Source organism: Pogona vitticeps, chromosome 5 (assembly GCF_051106095.1).
Source record: "Pogona vitticeps strain Pit_001003342236 chromosome 5, PviZW2.1, whole genome shotgun sequence".
NCBI lineage: Eukaryota > Metazoa > Chordata > Lepidosauria > Squamata > Agamidae > Pogona > Pogona vitticeps.
Genome location: NC_135787.1, coordinates 17,635,423 through 17,658,061, shown reverse-complemented (window position 1 = coordinate 17,658,061; position 22,639 = coordinate 17,635,423). Strand labels below are relative to the sequence as shown.

At 45.5% G+C, this 22,639-nt stretch overlaps 1 protein-coding gene and 1 long non-coding RNA gene across 2 annotated transcripts in view; one reads left to right on the top strand and one right to left on the bottom strand.

Annotated features, from left to right (window-relative positions):
* Positions 1 to 7,510: 7,510 nt before the first annotated feature.
* Positions 7,511 to 9,373, bottom strand: ATOH1 (atonal bHLH transcription factor 1). Its single transcript, XM_073002301.2, has one exon. The coding sequence runs from the start codon at positions 9,371 to 9,373 to the stop codon at positions 8,243 to 8,245; it is 1,131 nt and encodes a 376-aa protein (XP_072858402.2). The 3' UTR covers positions 7,511 to 8,242.
* A 4,294-nt stretch (positions 9,374 to 13,667) lies between these two features.
* The window catches only part of LOC140707641 (uncharacterized), a 30,029-nt gene continuing 21,057 nt past the window's right edge, over positions 13,668 to 22,639 (top strand). Inside the window, exon 1 of the long non-coding RNA XR_012087807.2 lies at positions 13,668 to 13,757. This is a non-coding gene — a long non-coding RNA (uncharacterized LOC140707641). The remainder of the gene's footprint in view (positions 13,758 to 22,639) is intronic.

The following is a 22,639-nucleotide window of genomic DNA, read 5'->3' as shown; positions in this document are numbered from 1 at the left end:
CTGTCAATTTCATGTTGGTTGCTTCGCAGACACTGTCCAGCCATCTCTGCCTCCTGGAGTTCTGTCAATTTCATGTTGGTTGCTTCGCAGACACTGTCCAGCCATCTCATCCTCAGTCATTCCCTTCTCCTCTTGCCGTCACACTTTCCACACATCAAGGTCTTTTCCAAGGAGTCTTCTCTTCTCATGAGATGGCCAAAGTACTGGAGCCTCAGCTTCAGGATCTGTCCCTCCAGTGAGCACTCAGGGTTGATTTCCTTTAGAAAGGATAGGCTTGTTCTCCTTGCAGTCCAGGGGACTCTCAAGAGCCTCCTCCAGCACCAAAGTTCAAAGGCATCAATTCTTCGGCAGTCTACTTTCTTTATGGTCCAGCTCTCACTCTCATAGATCCACAGAGTCCCCTTCAACTCTGCAGTTCTACAATGATTATAATCCAGTTTTGGCGGTATTAAAGAGTTTATACCATGGGCAGTATCTCCTGAAGCAGAGCTCGTTTCAGATTTAACCGAATGGTAATGTCTGATGCTAATCAAATTTACTGGGGAGAAGTGGTGGTTGTTGTAGTCACGTATAGTAAATTCTGCTCCTCCTTACCTGTAAGTCCCACTGAATTCTGCAGGACTCAGTTCTGAGTGGACAGAAATAGGGGTGGCATCGTAAAGCTGAAATCCTTGAGCACTTCCCACAATCGAACCCGATTCTTCTGCAAGTGAACCCATCCAGGACTACAACGTGAGTCGGGATTCCTTACAAGAGAGTGTAAGCAGAATTAACCACCTCCCCGTCCAAGCACTTCATGTCTAATGGGCGTGTGGCATGAAGCAGGGCGAAAATAGTATTTTGGAACAACTCCCCCCCCCCCGGATTAATTTACAGCGAAACATTGTGCACATTTACTTGGAAGTTCGGTGTGTCCAGGGTGGCAGCCCTAATTAGTCTCGCTAACGATCCCGATTCAAAACACCGGCGGGCACAAGGAACAAAAGCTGCTAATCCCCCTTATCATTGTTCAGTAAGACGGACCTCTTTGATTCGGGCTTTCATGTTCATTTTGAGAGGCGACTCCGGGTGAAAGTGGTAGAATGATGGCATCTTAAAATGAATAGAAGACTCGTTGACTTATTTTTTCACGCGGAGGCTCCTTCAGCCCAAAAAGGACGTCTGTCTTTGCAATGAGGCCAAGAAAAATGTTTTATCCTTGGACAATTGTTCTTACTTATCAGAACTGCTACATTGTTCCGTAACACTGAACAAAGTAGGTACAAAGGCTCCTTATAGCTTCGCGGCCCAGCGGTCAGCACGCGCGGATTCTCCGCTCCCTCATCCGCTCACTTACAGATCTATTTCCCTTTCAGAAGTTCAAACTGTCGTTCTCCCTCAAAGTTTCAGAATTAGTTCCGAATTAGAATCAAGGGACTTGTGGAACCGCTGCCGCTTTCTTTACTATCGTGATCCTAACATGGCCTATAATCTTTTCTCGGTTACTTTTGTACCTGCACTGATTTTTCTCAAAGCAAGTTTAGGATTGGACTTCCGCTGCTGCATTTTACAACTGCTTTAGAATGCGTGTTTTTGTTTTGTTTTTGAAAAATGGGGACATCCTGCCCCTAATCTCCCAAACACGCTGCCAGAAAAAATGTTTTAACTTTCACTGAAACTTATTTATCATTGCATGGAAAAAGAGTGCTTGGGTGTATCCTGTCCTTTAGCAATCTCCTAAAGCTAGCTCTGGAGAGAAAAAATAAACTGCTTCGACCTCAATGTATTCTGGGTGTGTGTATTGTGTGTTGCCAAGTCAGAACCGACTTATTGGGACCCTAATTGGGCTTTTAATGTGAGATATTCAAGGAGTGGTTTTACCGGCTCCACACCCCCAGTGAGTTTTCATGGCTGAGTGGGGATTTGAACCCAGGGGTCCTGAGTCCCAGTCCATCACTCTGTCCACTACATTAGACTGGGTATCACAACACACCGTATTCTTTGCTTACCCAAAAGTAAGTCCCTCTCTGAGTTCAACAGAAATTACACCCAACCCAAATACCTGTGCTTTGAGTTGTAGCCCTTCACACAATATAGTAACAAAAGGTGAGTGTGTCACACTTTTGAGATGCCAAGAGCTTATTTGCTGTTTTTGAAGCAAAGAACTACCACAACTATATTCTTTCCCGTGCTGTTAGACATGATTCCCATTGTCTTCTAATATGTCTTGCTGACTGGGACTGATAGAATCTAGATGACGCATAAAACATCTTCTTCCATTAAATGCCAGGTAGCATTGCTAATGGTTAAGGAAGAGGGAAGTTGGAATCCACCATCTGGCAGGTCACAAGTTCCATATTTTAAAGCTGGAACGTTAAACCTGTGCTGCTCTCCCCTCCCCCACCATATATTGTTGGACTACATAAGAACATCAGAAGAACCAGGCTGACCACACCACAGATCGACCAAAGAAAGAAAACAATCTGCACGGCTCTTTTACACCAGTGGTTCCCAACCTTAGGTAACGCAGATGTTCTTGGACTAAAACTCCCAGAATCCTTCACCACTAGCTGTGCTGCCAAGGGTTTCTGGGAGTTGCAGTCCAAGAATACCTGGATTACCCAAAGTTGGGAAGCACTGTTACACAATCGGAAGACAAAGGGAGTATGTAGAATGGGGCATTGCCTCTGGAGCTAGAAAAAGGCTTATTCATCACGACTGATAGCCACTGATTGTCTCCTCTTCCTCCAGGGAAGTCCACCTCTACTGAGGCCATCCCAGCGGATGATAACGGTTAGATGTAATAGTTCGTTTTATCTCTCCAGATTTTGAATAGTTCATGGGCACGGCTGTCAGTCCTACTCCGCAGGGTCAATGATTTGAGACGATGGGTTTTCGAGACCTGAAATAATCAGTAGTTACAGGTCCCCTAACCCTACTGTGGAGCATGTATTATTGCAACAGGGGTTGGCAGCCAAATGGCTTAGGTGGCTTGGAGTAAGAAGACAGCTCTATCTGGGCCAGTAGTCCTAATAGCCAAAGGGAACCATCTTGCCCAAGACACGAAGGTACCTCCCTTTTTGAAAATAACCACATCCGTGGAAAATATAAATATGCTCCTAGTTTTAAAAATCCATTTTCTGTGGGGCTCGGAGGACTAAGGGATCAATCATGAGCCATTTATTGTGTAAGATCTTAGAGAATCAAGATGCGGAACTGCTCAGCTCCTCGCCTTGAATTCACAGTATCTGTCATGCATTTAGAAATATCGAGAGAAATGCAGTAGGTCGAATTCTTGCTAACTCCATCCTAAGTATATTTGTTGTTGTTTAGTCCTTTAGTCGTGTCCGACTCTTCGTGACCCCATGGACCAGAGCACGCCAGGCCCTCCTGTCTTTCACTGCCTCCCGGAGTTGGGTCAAAGTCATGTTGGTAGCTTCGGTCACACTGTCCAACCATCTCATCCTCTGTCGTCCCCTTCTCCTCTTGCCTTCACACTTTTCCTAAGGTACCAAATCAATCACTCTCATCCTTAGTGTTCAAAAGTCTACTCCTGCATTCTTTAGCTGCAAGTCCTTAGAATAGGCATGGAGTACCATTGGCCCTCTGGACGTGTTGAGCTTCAGCTCCCAGAAGCCGTAGGAAGGTGCCCCAAAATTAGACCAAGGGTGATCTAAAACACCTGGAGGGCTAAAGGATCTCCATCATTGTCTTACAATAATCCTGACGAGTTAAATGAAGATTATTACCCCACTGCCTCCGCCATATTGCAGACGGAGAAAATTAGGCTAGAAAAAGCCACTTAGGAACATCAGGTCATAAGGGAATAAACCCGCGCGTCTATTCCTAGGGCTTCCGCAGAAATAATTCTTCCGGGATGTGGGGAAAAAAGCCTATTAATGATACTTATGGATTGCTGAATTGATTGCAATCAATCTTCTTTTTGACCCCCCACCCCTCGCTGAGACTCGTGTGAATGCAGAAAACAGCTCTCTTCCTAGATGTTAAACTTTATTTGGAAATCTATCCAATGTTTGCAGTTACTCAGCAAGGCGTGAAAAAGTCCTCTGCGGGGACTCAGAAGCACTCCTGCCTCCACGGTTTCTGAGAGCGTTTCCGAAAGGAGATCTGGCATCGAAAAACTGTGGAGAGGCGAAGTCTTCCCGCAGCAAAGTAGAGACAGACATTGTCGGGACACAGAGAAAGAGTGACGGGGCGCTCCGGCTATGGATCAGTCCGTTTTGAGGCTTGCCAAAGGAGCCGTGGTAACCTTTCAATAATAAATAGGAGCCCTGAAGTCCGGTCTAACCAGACAGAAAGAACTATGAGTCCCCCTCCCTCCTGGGGCTATTAGCTATCCGATCTACCGCTCATCCCCGCTGGAATATATGCCGCTAAAATGTGCTAGAACCTTGCTGGAGGGCGTCTCGTGCAAGTAAGTTCTCCTGTCTTTCCTCTCCACACACCCCCGCCACAGTTGCTTGCTTGCCAGAGCTTGCGGCGCATGGAGAGGGTAGGGGGATCACCTTTTTGACTACAACTCCCAGAATCCCCCAGCCCGCATAGTCGGGCCGGGAGAATTTAGTGGTGCGCTAAAGAAAAGAAGAGAGTAACGTTTCCAAACTCTGCTAAGGGCTGCCAGAGCCACGACTTGGGGGAAAAGGATGTAAGCAGGAAGAGCAGTCCACGCGTTATTTTTGCAGGGTTCAATTAAAATCGTCATTATTATTATTATTATCATCATCAGGAGCATTTGGTCCTGGTTGCCCAGACCTGCGTTCCTTCCCCTCAGGACGGAAGGGCCCCAGGTTGTTTACATATTCTGGGTATCCAGTGGATTTATATTATGATTTCTACTCGCTCTAGCTAAGTGGAGTTTTTGCTTCCCTCCCAAAGGGCTTTGGAATCCACAGGATTTCCTCCAGCTCCTTGTTCTAATCCATTTCTCTATCCATGCTGGTTAAAAGATAAGATAGGGTGCGTGTGGGCTATTTTTTTTTAAAGTTGTGAAATCCCATTTGCACGGCCATCCCCAAACAACTTAGTTACCGCAGACCGGAACTTTCATTATTAACTCCTTATCCCTCTAATCACAAGGTTCTTGAAGGGAGGCGATTCACTCGTCGACTAAGGGCCAATGGCTAATGCAATCCAGCACTGTCGGAATCATTTCATATCTCTTTTGAATAAATAGATTCTCCCCTCCCGCTCAGCAACAAAGGCTTTTTAAAATTCCTGTTGCCACACACCTAGGAGTGAGCGCAATTGAACTCCGTGGGAATTACTTCTGAACAGACACGTATAGGGTTGCGTGATAAGCGCACGTTATTAGACTGCATTTGTAGACGCTCCCACCGGGGACCTTTGTTGGGGTACAACTTTAGCAACGAGATATTTTGGAAAGCTAATCTGGTCAACAAAGGTTTCGAAGTGGTCTGTCTCCGTTGAGCAGATTTCTCGATCCTGAAGCAGTTTTGCTGTGATATCACTAGCATTTGGTATATACTAGCGAAACTATACTAGCCTCTCTAATTCAGTTATTTGAATATCAGGGCGTTTCAGGTCACTCCGGAGTAAACGTTGCAAATTATAAAGATCCTTTTACAAAAATACCCAAGGAATGCTTTCACTGAAGATTATATTTATGAAAGTGTGTATGAATTAATTAACAAGCGAAGACATCCTGAAAAGGTATTCCATTTATCTTAAGGGCCTCTGATCTTGCTCATAGTTACCAGGAAGTAAGGCTACAATCCGAAACCCCCTTCATCGTGAGTAAGCTCCACCGACTTCAGTGACACTTACTTCCGAGTAGATACAAGCATACAGTATGCCGCGATTCCCCCCTTTCTCCCTTTCCAGTTCTCAGCGAACCCCGTTCCCAAATATGTTCATAGCACACATAGTCCAGCCAAAAATCAGACAAAAGAAGTGCCTCAATAGAAATTATTTTTGAAAAGTGTTTTTATTTGATCTTTCCTTTTATCTCCAAAGAAAGTTACATAAACAATGGCAGTAGGTAGGCTTTGCTAAAATAAACAGTACGTGTAAAATGTTACTGTAAAAAAACAGAATAATAAATCCAGTAGTACACTCCTTAATAAATAACTCTCTCGGATCTAAAGCATCACAAAAGCGAAATAAAACGGGCATAAAGTTTGACACAACAACAGAAAAAAAAATGTATCTCCCAGTCCTACCTCTCCCTTTTGTTACTTGCAAATGAGATTAATAATAACGATTACAAACATGGCTGAGTTCAGCATTGGTATAATCCAATTGGCAGTGATTTCCGTCGCTTTTTCTCTTGGGAGCAGCGTCTCCTCTCCAGGCGGTTTATAAAGTGCTTGCGGCCAAATTCCGACGTACAAAAGACGCCAACATTCGGTATGGAAGAAAGCGAAGGGAAAAACCGTCGAGGTGCGGGGAGGAAATCAGCTTCGCCTATAATTAGGAACGGGGGGAGGGAGGAAAAAGTACAACGATTTGGAACTATCTTATCTCCACCCTCCCGCGTGATTTTCTTTCCGCCTTTGAATAGCATATTCGGCATATCGGAAGATCTGATGCCCAAGAACGATGCTCTGGCATTTAAAAATAAAATAAAACTGGGTGGGTAGAATTGGGCTTTTGTCTTTTCACGGGTAGACGCCAAAAATTGCTCTGACGGATTAAAGGGATTAAGAGAGAGGCGGTTAGACCGAAGGCAGGACCATCGGGGGACTTGCCCACATCAAAGGAACCCTAGACAAAGATGCCGATTCTGAGCATCCTTCAGCAGAAGCAAGAGTGCCCTCGACACAACACCGATTAGGGAAGAAACCCCACTGGACACTCGTGAGGCTTCTGCGTCACCCAATAGGTATCGTCGGGAACGTTGCCTCTCCCCCCCCCCCATGGGACTTCCTCGAAAGTACAACGAGGGAAGCGTGCATTCCTTGAGTGTAAGTACAGTGAGGACAGAAAGATTGGGACAAATCATGAAATAAGCAAGACAGCTTCAGAAAGCCGGTGTAATTAACAGGGCCGAGGACCAAAACCTCCTAGTAAAGCCACAGAGCCCCTATTCCAATATAGCTTATTTCAAGTTTACGGGACTGACCCAGTGTCAGGAGGGCTGCAGCTATGCCCACTTTTGTCAGCTGAAGTAACTTCAGTCCGAGAGGCTGATTTAAAGCCCAGTTCAGGTGAAGTGATTGCAGTGCAAACTAATCGGAATCCCATAGAGTACAACGGAAGTTTTGCATACCGGTGGCCTACACAGGTCGGCCCTGCTCAATTTTACTGAAATCGGTCACATTTACTTCCGAGTAACTTCACTTAGAATGGTGTTTAACATTTTTGGAATCTCTGTACTGTATTATGGATCTAGTTTTGGAGACTTGGACCCTAAATGCTCACTTCGTACTAAGCCCAACTAAACCCTGCGGAGCTTCTTCTGAACAGACACGTGTTAGGGTTACACTGTGTGTTCACAGTTTAAGTGGCACTGGAAAACAATAAATGTTACACTCAATGGGCCATCTTTTCGGAGTCCTTGGATATCTAGAACTTTGCATATCTAGAACTATGGCTCTAGAACTGCAGGATGGGGTCACAATAGACTGCAACTGCTCTGGATGACTGAGCAACCACATTCACTAGGATCTATTCGGGCTCTTGGGAAACGATCCACCCAAAGTTAAACACTTTTCAAAGAACTCCCTGATTGTGGCCAGGTCCTGCTCGTTGGCCTGCAGGCTAGAGCCCCAAGTCTTCTTTACTGCCCTCGATTAGGCAACGCAACTCGTTCCCTTTGGGAGGGAAGATCCGGTTCCAAGATGCTCTTTAGAAAAAAACTTTCAAAACTAAGATTCTAAGCAGGGTTATCTGCAAGCGAGACCCTTTCGGATTAAAGGGACTTGCTTCCAAAAGAACTTTCCTGCTTGGAGACAAGAGTTTGCGAATATTCAGGGCTCAGAAACGTTCTCATTCTAGACCTGCGCAGGTTAAATGGCTACTTCTAGGCTGAAAAACGGCTTGGAAGTTACTGAGAATTTCTCTAGAAGCACTAAAAAAAAGTTTGGTGAGATAAATTCCGGGTCTACAGCAAATGTCCTTTCCCTCTACTTGGCTTTGGCCGGGATCCTATTGCCCAGTTAACGTTGGATGCTTCTTTCCTGCCCAACTACCTGCTCCCTTCCCCTTCCCCATCCAACAGAGCGCGCGGATCTCAGGATGGCCTGCCACCGGATCCATTTCCTCCCCGCCTGGGTTCTGCCAACTAGCTGGCCTCGTCAGAGTCACTGTAATGGGATCGGGGCGAAAATTCCCCGTCACTGCGATGCGCTGGCGGGGAGGGTTTCCTCCTGTCCTGTTGCTGCTGGCCAGACGGTTGCACGACCTGTGTCGGCGAAGGGGCTTTCTGTCCAAGCAGGGCACCTTCCGTGAAGGAGGGGAAATGGAGCGGGTCCAGGTGTACCGAGAACTCCCCTCCTCCGCCCCCCACCGACGGCTCCGGGGGCAATCGCGTCCTGCAGTGCCCTGAGGACTGGGATCTCGACGGTGGCTGCAGAGCGCCCCCTACAGCCGGGGCGCACGATGCCCGCTCGTAAGTCTGACCGGCCGGCTGCAGGGTGCCCTTACCGCAGGGGGCGCTGTCGGCGGAAGGCGGCGGCGGCGGCGGACTGTGGAGGAGTTCGGCGAGCGCGCTGATGTAGATCTGAGCCATTTGCAGCGTCTCGTACTTGGAGAGTTTCTTGTCGTTGTTAAAGGACGGGATGACATTTCGCAGCTGGTCAAAGGCGTGATTCAGGCCGTGCATCCGGCGTCGCTCGCGGGCGTTGGCCGCCAGGCGCCTCTGCTTCTGGACGCCGCTCACCTGAGCAGCCGGCTGGCGGAGCAGCCCCCCGCTTCCGATGCCCGGGCAGGGCCCGCGGGCCCGCGGCTGGGAGGACGCCTCGCAGGAGGGGAGGCCGCCGGCTTGGTGGGGCGGACGGTGCTGGTGGTGCTGCAAAGCGCACAACGGCTTCCCTGAGCCGCCGCTCAGACTCCGCCTGCTGCGGGCGCTGCCGCCCAGGCGCGCCACCGTGCCGGCGTCCGAGAGGTGGTCGTCCTCCTCCTCCTCCTCCCCTTCTTCCTCCTCGTCGTCGTCTTCGCCCTGTTCAGCTGCTCCCGAGAGCAGGTACCTGGGCGAAGAGGTGACGCGCCCGGGGCAGCAGATGCCCAGCCAGGAGGAGGAGGAGGAGGAGAAGGCGCTGCCACGACCCCCTCCTCCTCCTCCGCCACCCGCTGCCGCCTCCTGTCCCAACAGAAGGTGTCCTTCCAGCTGCTGCTGATGCTGGGAGTCTAAATCCCTGGCGCCGCCTTGGCCCCATTCGCTGGGCGCCGCTGTCACCGCGCGCAGGTGGCTCATGGTCGCCCCTCGGCTCGCCGCTCGCCGGGGTCACCCTGTCGCCCCCTCACTCTCCCACGCCCGACGGCCGCGCTTCAGGCGCCGGGTTCGTCCTGCGGCGTCGGCGTCGGCGGCGTCTTCTTCTCCCTCAAGGCTTCCCGGCGCGCGGGCGCACGCGCGAGCTCCCCTGGGCGGAAAGGAACTAATCAAAGGTATTCAAGATAAGGGAGGCAAGAAGACGACACCGGGATGCAAACCGCCCGCCACACCACCAGCCTTCTCCGGTTGCGGAGGGCGCTGCGCCCCCTTTAAAAAGCGGCACGCGCCGGGGTCCCCCACCCTCGCCGCCTCCTCCTTTCCCGCACACACACCCCTACCCCCCCACCCACCCCCGGAGTCAGCGCCCCACCCTCCACCTCCGGCCCTCCTCGCGCCAGTCGCGTGTCGGCTCAGCCATTGGAGCCCGGGAGGTTTGTCGCGTGCGGGCAGCCAATGGGGCCAAAGAGGGAAAAAGGATGGGTGTTTGTTCTTTGGGCTTGCTCGCCGGCGGGCTGGCGGGCAGGCCGGCCGGCCGGCCAGCTTGCTCGCTCTCGGCCCGCGCCGTTCAGGGCGGGAGAAGAGGAGCAACAAAGGAGCTGGGGGTGAGGTGGGGAAAGCAGTTTAGATAAGGGACGGAGTAATGCCCAAGTGTCTCTGAAACTTGCGCTGCCCCTAACTTAGGAAAGACTTGGGGTGTATGCGCGCGCGCGGAATCCCAAGGTCTAGACAGGTGCCTATAAATTTGGACAGACTGTGTGGTAAAAGTCTGGCCAAACGGTGAGAAAGGAGCAGGTGAGCCCCGCGAGAGCGCGTGTGTCCAAAGCGGGGCGGTGCTGCGCCCAAAGCTCCAGGGCCCTGTGAGGAGAGGGAGGGAGGCACTGACTGGAAGTGGGCGGACAGACGCCGGCAGGGGACAATACAGAACCCTTTCCAGCATCGTGTCAGGGGAGGCCTCCAAAACTGCACTCTCCCGTTTTATTTCCCCCGGGAAGACGAGGGCGACTACCGTCCAGCCCAGAGCCGTTGGGTTCTGTCCACTGTGCCGCCTCGTTGAGCGACGGCTCTCGGCGGCGTCTCTTGCTTGCTCTATAAGGCAGCAGGAGAGGCTGAGGCGGCGGCGCCTGTGGAGGAAAACGCCGAGGCATCGCAGCCTCGAGGTTTCCTCTCGCTTCCAGCCCCGTGGCTTCCTTCCTGGAGAAGCACGAGGGAAGGGGCCTCGCGCAGAGCCCGCGAGGAAGGGCCTCGAGGGAAAAGGGATCCTCGCGGCCTCCTTCGTCTGGCAGGGCGCGCCGAGGGCACTTGGGCGCGGGCCTCCGGAAAGAGCAGAGGGCGGGACGTGGAGGCCGGCGCCGCTGCGCGTGCGGGAAACTGAGCGCCCCCCGGGGAATAAATCAAGCTGGCTGGGCATCTCGGGCGGCCAGATGGCTTGAGCTGGAGCCTCAGCTCGCTCCACTGTGGAGAAAAACGGACAATCCTCACGTCCTTCCTCTCCGTGCCTCCGGAAACGGCTCAGTTCCCAGAGCTACACTCCGGGTAGATCTCACCCAGCCTGTCGGGACAGATAAAGCTCGTTGTTCGCTTCTCCCTAAAGACGCAAAACTTTTGCCCGTGATCACTCGGAAGGAAGCACCCCTGGACATCTTGGGGCTTACTTCTGAGGAAACAGGGCGAGGCTCGTGGGGAATTTTACCGTCCTGCCGAGTGCAGCGACAGCTTTCAAGAGCGGGACTCGCCCTGAGTGGTTGCTTTGATTGTTGTCCTGCCTCTTTCCTGAAAACTGGACCCCTTACAATATATTTATTTAAAATATTAGAATTCAAACCTTTTTTTTTTGGACAGATCTGCTACCCTGGAAAGGAGCTCCTTAATGTAGAATATAAACTGTGGCAGACATAGAGCATGGGTTGCAGCTGATTGGTCAGTGAACGGGAAAGAGGACACATTCTCAGTTTACAAAGGAGTTGCTGTTGAAATAGTATCTCCAAAATATTTGGGTTAAATATGATTTATTATCCAAATACTGTATTTTGGGAGCTGCTGTTTTATGGAAGTGGTAATGGGGGAGGCTGAGCAAGTGGAAAAGCCCCCTAGACACATTTGTAAGATAAATGCAATGGCAATTCCAAGAAAGTATGTTAAAATTTGCAGAAGTCCCTGTTCTCTGGCCAGACAAATTCTGCATAACTTTGTTTTAATATGTCATTTGATTTCTACACTTCATTTAGTAAAATAAAAGGCCTCTTTCCTTCCCTGCCCTTGGGCTTGTGTCAATAGTACTTTCCCTCACCCCTATAACTGCAGACTAAAGGTCAAACCTGGGACAGAAAATTAGAAGAAGATCACTTTTGTGTGTGTGTGTGTGTGTATGGAGCACAAAGAGGGAAGGAGGGAAGGCAAAAAGATGCAAGTAATGCCTTTCTTTGTAATATCCATTTCTCTCCTACTGTCATCTGACATCCAAAAATACCCCATCCATGCTTTGAAGCAAACCAGATCCATACATTCCCATGAAATAATAGACACCTTAGGATGACTGGGCTGCAGTTTTATGTCTACTTGACTAGGAGCAGAGGTACAGTCAGAAGCAGCTCATGGTCTGAATAGGTGAAGGGGTGAGGTCACTCTAAAGTGATGAAGTGGGTTGCTTTTGTTGCTCAGACTACATGCTGCTAGTGGCAACGTTTGTACAGGTGCACATCATGACAGCATGAAGGGCACCTGTGCAGTGCTTCCAAGAGAAGTCCCCAAAAATGCAGGCATTATGTTCAGCTATACAACCCAACCTATTCTAGCAGTTTTCATCTGGTTCTTTGCATGGTTAGTGGACCCTGATTGCCCATTAGTCACCTCAAGACACTTTACTGTTGCTAGAAAAAACCTATTTCTTTCATCTTCTGTTTCCACGTTGTAACTGCAGCTAAGGGGAAAGGGAAAATGTGAGGCCTGGAGGCGTGGGTGACAACATCATCCCTGATATTTTTAAAGTTCCCCTATTTGAGCCTGCAAGCCCTGACTCCACTACTGTTTGGGACAAAGCTCCAGTTAACAGAGTAGAACAGAGGTGTAACTGGGCACTGAGAACTAGTAGCCGCTAAGAGTGGGATCAGATAGGCATTTAGCCTGCTATTTTGTCCACTGCTGGGATAAGTAATTTCACTCTACATGATATAATCGCTAGAGTGAATCAAACTGTCTTCAGAACTTTCCTATCTGCACCTTCCACTTTTTGTGTGTGTGTTGCTTGGATCCCTCCATTTTGCTTCAGCTCATCCGATAGCTGGAAATAAACCAAAGTGAACATTGTGGTTGTCACATTCCTTTCTGCTGTCAATTTGCCATAGTGTGAAACAGCTTAAGAAGAAAGCCAATCCAGGATATTGGCAAATACAGTACATACTTCTTCTGTGCCTCCACAAAAAATTCAGCTGCAGATTGGTCCACAACTGGACTGTTAGGATAAGTGAAGGAAAAGGGGGGAAATGTCCCTCATTGCTTCTACTTGTCTTCTCTCACTTCTGGGATCAAGTTATCTTTTTTTTTTATAAGTGATGCAATGAGTTCACAGAGGAAGTGTTTAATTTACTAGTATCCTGAAGTGGCTCTCTTTTTAAGCCACTTTATGATATGGCTAGTTAATTGCAGAAGGAGCCAGATTAGACAGGGTCACTTAAGGTGCATATGACATTTATATGCAAGGATTGCACCAAATGGCATACTGGACCTTGACCCAACCTCTAGCACTCTTATTTAGCCCACTCTGTCCTTTCAGTTGCTGTGTGTAGACAAGCCTTAAGTTTTAGAGTGATGTGGAGTGCGAACACACAACCCTTGTTGAGTTGATAGTTTTGCTAGTACAGCAGTATTTCAATTTACGAACAGTTAACATCATTCTTGGAGTACAAAAGGAAATCTGTTGAAAACGATGCCTCTGTTCATGTCCCCCTCCCAGTTTTTTTTTCCAGTTTGCAAAGAAAGTTTCCCCAGGATGCATTGCCATTGTGCCACCCCCATTCCTATGGCAATCCACGTTCTGGTTTACGAAATTTTCGCTTTACATAACATCCCATATAACGCATTAATTTCGCAAACCGTGGTACTACTGTATCTACCATGAAAATAAGTTGAAAGCAATTTCGTGTGGTTGTGTCATATATTAATTCTTCAACTTCCTGTTCTTGTTTGTGTGTTTACAGAGCCTTCTCTTCTGAGATTAGGTTTGTGCAGTTCACAGTCTTCCTTGTGGCAGTACCATAAATAAATAAATAAATAAAATAAATACTGCAGTGAAGACACTGCTCACAATCTGAGTTTGATCCTGGGCTCAGGAAGCTGGCTTGAGGTTGACTCAATCTTCTATCCTTCTGAGGTTAGTAAACTGAGTGCCAGGGGTGACAATGTGTAATTACATTCTAAACTGCCCAGAGAGAGGTTTAAGTACCATGGGGCAGTGCATAAGCAGCACACTTAGCTTTTTTTTTGCTTTCCCATCACAACTGTGCCTTCAATGCCTCTTGCAATGTCTGACTGGGGTGTAACTTATTTACATAGCAATGGTTACATTAATGATGATGTCAATTATATCAAAACTCAAAACAGAGATCAGGCCTCCAGGGACTAGTGCAACAGAGAGTGCAATGTAAATACCATTTAGTACAGGAATACGTTGGCTTGGGCACGTCGTGAGAATGGCTGATGGTCAGATTCCAAAGGATCTCCTGTATGGAGAATTAGTGCAGGGAAATCGGCCCAGAGGGAGACCACAGCTGCGATACAAGGATATCTGCAAGCGGGATCTGAAGGCCTCAGGAATGGACCTCAACAGATGGGAAACATTGACATCTGAGCGTTCAGCCTGGAGGCAGGCAGTGCATCACGGCCTCTCCCAATTTGAAGAGACCCTTGTCCAGCAGGCCGAGGCAAAGAGGAAGTCACAAAAGCAGCAAAACCAGGGAGCTGGATAGGGGACAGATTGGATTTGTCTTCAGTGTGGAAGAGATTGTCACTCTCGAATTGGCCTCTTCAGCCACACTAGATGCTGTTCCAAGTCCTCCATACAGAGCACGACACCATAGTCTTTCGAGACTGAAGGATGCCTAACCTAACCTAACAGGAATAGGTTCTCTTCTCTTTTGCACTGTGTATTTTTTGAACTATTTACTAGTTCCCATTCAGTACTGGTTAGGCCTCATATTGAGTATTGTGTCTAGTTCTGGACACCACACTTCAAGAAGGATGCTGACTAATTGGAACAAGTTCAGACGAGGGCGACAAGGATGATCAGGAGGCTGGAAACAAAAACCTATGAGGAAAGACTGAAAGAACTCAACATGTTTAGCCTTGAGAAAAGAAGACTGAGGGGAGATATGATAACACTTTTCAAATACTTGAAAGGCTGTTACACAGAGGAGGGGCAGGATCTTTTCTCAATCAATGCAGAATGCAGGACACACAACAATGGGTTCAAGTTACAGGAAACCAGATTTCAATTGAATATTAGCAAAAACTTCCTAAGTGTTAGAGCAGTATGACAGTGGAACCAGTTACCTTGGGAGTTGGCAAGTGTTTCAACACTGAAGGCATTCAAGAAAGACCTAGACAACCTCCTGGCAGATATACTTTGATTTCTATTCCTGCATCAAGCAGAGGGTTGGACTTGATGGCCTTATAAGACCCCTTCCAACTTCATTATTCTATGATTTTATCTTTGACTACAGTGTTCTTCCCTTTTAGAAAACATTAAGAATATATCATCATCATGGTATACACATTGATCAATGATGACCAGATAGCCAGATAATTATCAATGAGCAGTTGCAAAGTATATGCTATGGGTTTGAATGCTGGAAGAGTAATAAGGTCCTCAGTCCTTTGATTAACGGTGGGTGGGCACTTGTCCTTTCAACGCTGCAGTATCAATAGCTTAGCTACCATAAGGGGACACATAATTCATTTCCATTGACTAAAGGTTAACATTCATGTCTACCAAACTCAAATATTACTTCAAAACAAACATGCACAGAAACAAACTAAACCTCAGCTAAAGCAGTCCCAACAGATGACCATCTATATAAAAATCTTCAATGAGGGAGCATCCATAGTGTTCCAAGCTAATCTATTCAGCTCTTTCAGGATGTTCTTCCTAATGTTTAGCCACAAACTCCTTACTTGCAATTTGAATCCATTGGTTTGAACGCTGCCCTGTGGAGTAGTAGAAAACAAATTTGCTCCATTTTTCATGGTCCTTCAGATACTTGAAGATGGCTGTCATAGCACCTCTCAGGCTAAATATGCCTTAAGCCTCTGACTATTTTTCATAGGGCTTGATTTCCAGTTCCTATACTTTCTTGGTGACCCTACTCTGAATACGTTCCAGCTTGTCGATATCATCCTTAAATTGTGCAGCCCCCCAAATTTATTTTTATTTATTTATTTAAAATATTTTTACTCTCCCTTTCTCCTTAAAAAGGACCCAAAATACTGTCATTAAAAGACACCATTTAAAGCTAACAACAGTGAGTATACAAATACTAAAAAGGATCAAACAAATACCATACTAAAAAACAGTAAACAAAAGCAACACCAAAACACATTCAAAGCAGTAACCCCATTCAGGTTTTTAGACATAACTCTAGTTTGGCAAAATTTCTCTTCAGGTTTTACTATTACTGTGAAACAGACACAAGCGGCAACATACTCTTTAAGTATCAAATACAAAACCAACAGGTGGTAACCATTACCTTAATACATTGCTTTTTAATGTCTACATACATGTGATTGAGTATTTAGGAAAGCGAGGCTCATGATGGTTGAATTTATCTTGGTTTGACTGGGATTCATTCAGTAATTACTGGCTTTCTTTGATGAACATTCAGAAAATAACTCAACAGTTGTTTTAGCATTCTCTCTTGGCTCGTAATGCTGGCACATGGGTGCTGTTAGTACCACATGAACACACCTAGTAGTATGGTGGAGAGCCACTTGAGGATTCAACTATTTTCCTTTCCAAAGCAAACACATCCAAGAAAAAAAGAGAGAGGATCTAATATATGAATAGAAGCAAACAATCACATAAAATGTTCACAAAGAACAGGAGATTTGTCTCAGGGAGAAGAGATATAAAATGCTGGGTGGTCTGTTTATCTAGTTTCCAGCAGCCAACAGACTTTTAAGTAAAAGTCAAGAAATTTAACATTTGATAACTTTAATATTAATGTTATTTAACTTCACAACTTTTCCAACAATGCTTGTTTGTTGTTTAATCATTTAGTTGTGTCAGACTCTTTGTGACCCCATGGACCAGAGCACACCAGGCCCTCCTATCTTCCACTGCCTCCTGGAGTTGGGTCAAATTCATGTTGGTATCTTCGATGACATGGTCCAACCATCTCATCCTCTGTCGTCCCCTTCTTCTCTTTCCTTCATACTTTCCTATCATCAGGGTCTTTTCCAGGGAGTCTTCTCTTCTCATGAGATGGCCAAAGTCTTGGAGCCTCAGCTTCAGGATCTGTCCTTCCAGTGAGCACTCAGGGTTGATTTCCTTTAGAATTGATAGGTTTGTTCTCCTTGCAGTCCAGGGGACTCTCAAGAGTCTCCTCCAGGACCACATTCAAAAGCATCAATTCTTCGGCGGTCAGCTTTCTTTATGGTCCAGCTCTCACTTCCATACATCACTACAGGAAAACCGATAGCTTTGACTATTCAGACTTTTGTTGGCAAGGTGATGTCTCTGCTTTTTAAGATGCTGTTGAGGTTTGTCATCGCTTTCCTCCCAAGAAGCAAGCGTCTTTTAATTGTGCGGCTGCTGTCACCATCTGCAGTGATCATGGAGCCCAAGAAAGTAAAATCTGTCACTGCCTCCATATCTTCCCTTTCTATTTGCCAGGAGGTGATGGGACCAGTGGCCATGATCTTAGTTTTTTTTTGGTGTTGAGCTTCAGACGGTTTTTTGCACTCTCCTCTTTCACCCTTATTATGAGGTTCTTTAATTCCTCCTCACTTTCTGCCATCAGAGTGGTATCATCTGCATATCAGAGGTTGTTGATATTTATTCCGGCAATCTTAATTCTGGCTTGGGATTCCTCCAGCATGATGTATTCTGCATATAAGTTAAATAAGCTGGGCGAGAATATACAACCTTGCCATACTCCTTTCCCAGTTTTGAACCAATCAGTTGTTCCATATCCAGTTCTTGTCCCACGTATAGGTTTCCTGGGAGATAGATAAGGTGATCAGGCACTCCCATTTCTTTAAGGACTTGCCATAGTTTGCTGTGGTCCACACAGTCAAAGGCTTTAGCATAGTCAATAAAGCAGAAGTAGATGTTTTTCTGGAACTCCCTGGCTTTCTCCATAATCCAGCGCATGTTAGCAATTTGGTCTCTAGTTCCTCTGCCCCTTTGAAATCCAGCTTGTACTTCTGGGAGTCCACATACTGCTGAAGCCTACCTTGTTGGATTTTGAGCATAACCTTGCTAGCATGTGAAATGAGTGCAATTGTACAGTAGCTGGAGCATTCTTTGGCACTGCCCTTCTTTTTTTCGACTGGGATGTGGACTGATCTTTTCCAGTCTTCTGGCCACTGTTGAGTTTTCCAAACTTGCTGGCATATTGAATGTAGCACCTTAAAAGCATCATCTTTTAAGCTTTTAAATAGTTCCACTGGAATGCCATCACCTCCACTGGCCTTGCTGTTAGCCATGCTTTCTAAGGCCCACTTGACTTCACTCTCCAGGATGTCTGGCTCAAGGTCCAGGACATCCGGATCTTTCAGGTAGAATTCCTCTGTGTATTCTTGCCTCCTCTTCTTGATGTCTTCTGCTTCTGTGAGGTCCCTGCCATTTTTGTTCTTTATCATGTCCATCTTTGCACAAAATGTTCCTTTAATGGCTCCAATTTTCTTGAACAGATCTCTGGTTTTTCCCTTTCTATTATTTTCCTCTATTTCTTTGCACTGTTCACTTAAGAAGGCCCTCTTGTCTCTCCTTGCTATCCGTTACCTTTCCTATCTCCCTTGCATTTTTTCCCTTCTCTTCTCTGCTATTTCTAAGGCCTCATTGGACAGCCACTTTGCTTTCTTACATTTCCTTTATTTGGGATGGTTTTTTGTTGCTGCCTCCTGTATAATGTTACAAGCCTCCATCCTTAAATCTGTTCTTCACTTCCACTGTGTATTCAAAAGGGATATGGTTTAGATTATACCTGACTAGCCCAGCGGTTATTCCTACTCTCTTCAGTTTAAGCTTGAAGTTTGCTATGAGAAGCTGATGATAAGAGCCACAATCAGCTCCATGTCTTGCTTCTGCTGACTGTATAGAGCTTCTCCATCTTTGGCTGCAGAGAATATAATCAATCTGATTTCGGTTTCTGCCCATCTGATGATGTCCATGTGTAGAGTGTAGAGTCGCCTCTTATGTTGTTGGAAAAGAGTGTTTGTGATGACCAGCTTGTTCTCTTGAGAAGATGAAGCCCTGCTTCATTTTGAACTCCAAGGCAAACTTTCCTGTTGTTCCTTTTATCTCTTGACTCCTTACTTTAGCACTCCAATCCCCTATAATGAAAAGAACATCTTTCTTTGGTGTCAGTTCTAGAAGTTGTTGTAAGTCTTCATAAAATTGGTCAATTTCAGTCTCCTCAGCATTGGTGGTTGGTGCATAAACTTGGATTATTGTGATGTTGAAAAGTCTGCCTTGTATTCGTATTGACATCATTCTATCATTTTTGGGATTGTATCCCATTACAGCTTTTCCCACTCTTTTGTTGACTATGAGGGCTGCTCCATTCCTTCTACGGGCTTCTTGCCCACAATAGTAGATATGATACTCATCTGAATTGAAATTGCCCATTCTGTCCTTTTTAGTTCACTGACACCCAGGATGTCAATGTTTATTTTTGCCATTTCTTTTTTGACCACATCCAGCTTACCAAGGTTCATAGATCTTACATTCCAGTTTCCTATGCAGTATTTTTCTTTGCAGCATCGGACTTTCCTTTTACTTCCAGGCACGTCCACAGCTGAGCATCCTTTCGGCTTCGGCCCAACCACTTCATTAGCTATGGAGCTACTTGTCCTTGTCCTCTGCTTTTCCTCAGTAGCATGTTGGATGCCTTCCAACCTGAGGGTCCAATCTTCCAGCGCCATATCTTTTAGCGTTTTGTTTCTGTTCATGGGGTATTCTTAACAAAGATACTGGAGTGACTTGCCCGTTCCTGCTCCAGGTGGATTGTGTTTAGTCGGAACTCTCCACTATGACCTGTCCATCTTGGGTGTCCCTGCACGGCATAGTCCATAGCTTCTTTGAATTACTCAAGCCCCTTTGCCATGACAAGGCAATAATGCTACTGGCTTTTAAAGTGCCTGTTCTCTAAAAATAACTGGGGGTGGCAATTTTGGAGCATTAAAGAGTTCCCTCCCCTATTCTGTGGCTGTTTCCCTGTGACAAAGGGGAACCCCCTGGGATCCCCAGAACTGTGGTGGTGGGATAGGAAGCTTTTCATTCCCCTGAAACAGCTGTGGCATAGCTGTGGCTGACAACATAATCACAATTACACACCATAACTTGTGCAACAGGATTCTGACCACTAATTTTAAACAATAGCCATTTGTAGCATTCTAAATATGGTAGCTAAGATGTCTTGCACAAAAGTGAGGGGGGGTAGGTTTTCTGGGGCCCATACTCTTTTTTTCATTCATTCATTCATTCATTCATTCATTCATTCATTCATTCATTCATTCATTCATTCATAGGTCTATTTGCCTTAATCTCAGCAAGGCAGTTCATACTTACGTGTGGTGCAACACTACTGCAGCATGTCAATGTTCATGTCCAAGCTATTGCTTTATGTGACAGAACAGTTTTGCACACAGCTGTTATTATTTATTTTAGTTGCTAAACATTTCTATCCTGCCTCTCTTGCAATGGCTTCAAAGTGGTGAACATGACTCTCCTCCTTTCTGTTTCATCCTCACAACAGGCCTGTGAGGTAGGTCACACTGAGAAAAGGTTGTATCTCAAGGGCACTCAGTGAGCTTTATGTATAAAAGTGGATTTGAACCCCTGCCTCCTGAATTCTATTCCAGAATTTTAATGTGTGAGTGGTTGCAGGACTTCAGCATTATATTTTGCTACAAATGGACCTATCTTTAGGCCTTTCCAGTTCTAGTGCTAATATGTTGCAATAGGTTTGGAAGACAATTTCATATACACAGCCAATGTGCTTTGCCAAACAGATTGCAAAGCATGCACAATTAAACCAGCAGCACAAAGCTTTTTCTGCAGCATCATTAATGTATATACTGTATCTTTTTGACTGTAAAAAATGAGATGCTGCAATATTTATTTCAGTTTGGTAAGTAATAGCTTTATAATTTAAAAATAAGTTAAAAGCAAGATAGACAATAAACTTAAAGAAGGGTGCTTGACACCAAGAAACTCATCACAGTAAAAGCAACAAACAGATATTCTCTATTGTTCCAAAAAGGAAAAAAACCTAGCACCCAATACTTCTTTTTCTATGCATAGTTTTGACTGCAAACTTTGCATCTCATACTCTAAATCTTGTTTCCCATGTTTTAAAAGTGATGGAACAAAACAAACCATTAAAAGTAATGTTCTCTGAAATGAGGTTGCCTGTTGTCAAGGACATATGATTAGCATCAGGCTGACCCTACAGGAAATCAATTTGTTTGCTCTGGAGTTATCCCACTTACTTCAACAAGAATATGAAGTGAGTTTTACAAATTTAGGGCTGCATTTTTAGCTCTGCTGACTTTAGTGCTGGTGAGGGCACTTAAACTCAAATATAGGCTTAAGTAACTTACATAGATAAGATCTTTTTATTTTCACTTTTTCATCTCACTTGTTGCCATTATAACTATTTTGTCCTGAAGTAAGTCCAGGACTTTATTTAAAACCCCTTACCCTGTCTAAGTAAGTTTATAGATATTCTTTGCCACTGCACGCACATGCGAGTGTCAAAGTCAAAGACAGTAGGTGGCTCCTGTTGGGTTGGGTTTAGCTTTGCTCTCTCAGAATAAGATAAATGTAAGTGTTGAAGAACTCCTGGGGTTGCCTGAATTCATTTGGTATTCAACACTGCCAGAGCTCTTTTCTTTTCTCTTACCAGCTCTCTTTGTATGTTCAAGCCTACTTGAGTTTCTTTTCTCTTTTGTTGGACTTGGCTCTTTTGAAGTGATTCAGGGTACGCCCTGCTGTAGAGAGAACTTCACAGGAATCGGAAATATAAGCAGGAACAGTCACTGTATAATAGAAAGAATATCTGAAGGCTTCAGGATATATCTGCTACAGAATCTAGGTGAATGACAAGTCACCCAGAGAGAGAAATGTGTGGTTTTTTTTGGTAAAAGTTAGTTTCTTATTGTATATGCATCCTCATCCTAAGTATATTCATTTGGAATTTTCAAAGCAAGATGAGTGAAACACATTTTCAAGCTTAAAAATTTTCAGAACTGGAGTGATAGTCTATCAAGATCCTTATTAGTTTTCGTGACAGATCTTTGTCCAGCATGATCTTTGCAAGTTCCAAAAAGGCAATGGAGGGCAGAAGGTAAAAACAATGCACAAGTTTGGAGCAGCTTTTTCTTAGCTTTTGCCAAGAGCTTTCATTGCTCAACCTTCTACCTTCATTTTCTTGTAACTTCATTCACTACTCAAGTTGAGTACTTTGAACAAATTGATTCTTTCAGTGTACTGAAACCAAACATGTCCTACTTCTTGTTAAACAGGCCATCATGTGAGTTGGTTGTAATATATTTCAAACTAAGTTTTAATTTCTTTGGAAAAGGCAAGAAACTTATGATGATATAATCTGAAATGAAACAAGAGATAATGCTGGAAGATGACACTTAGTTTGGAAAGCATTCAATCAGCTGCTAGGAAACAGCAAAGGACGAGTACGAATAGTGCCATCATTAATAAAGTACAGTAACTAAGAAAGCAACTGAATTAAAGCTGAAAGGATGATTTGCTGCTGATATGCACAGCAAACAATTTTGATGCTGCATGAGATGTAATTGGATTCATGGGATGTGAAAAGTATGACTCAAGATAAGCTCTTAATTGTGAAATAAGAAATGGAAAATATACTGATCTGCTAGAAAATAAAATGACTAAATTAATGAATAGACAAGTCGCACTGGAAAAGGCAATAATGCTAGGAAAAGTTGAATGCAGCAAGAAAAGAGGAAGGCCTAACAGATTGTCTAAAGCTATGGCCTTCAACTTGCCAGATC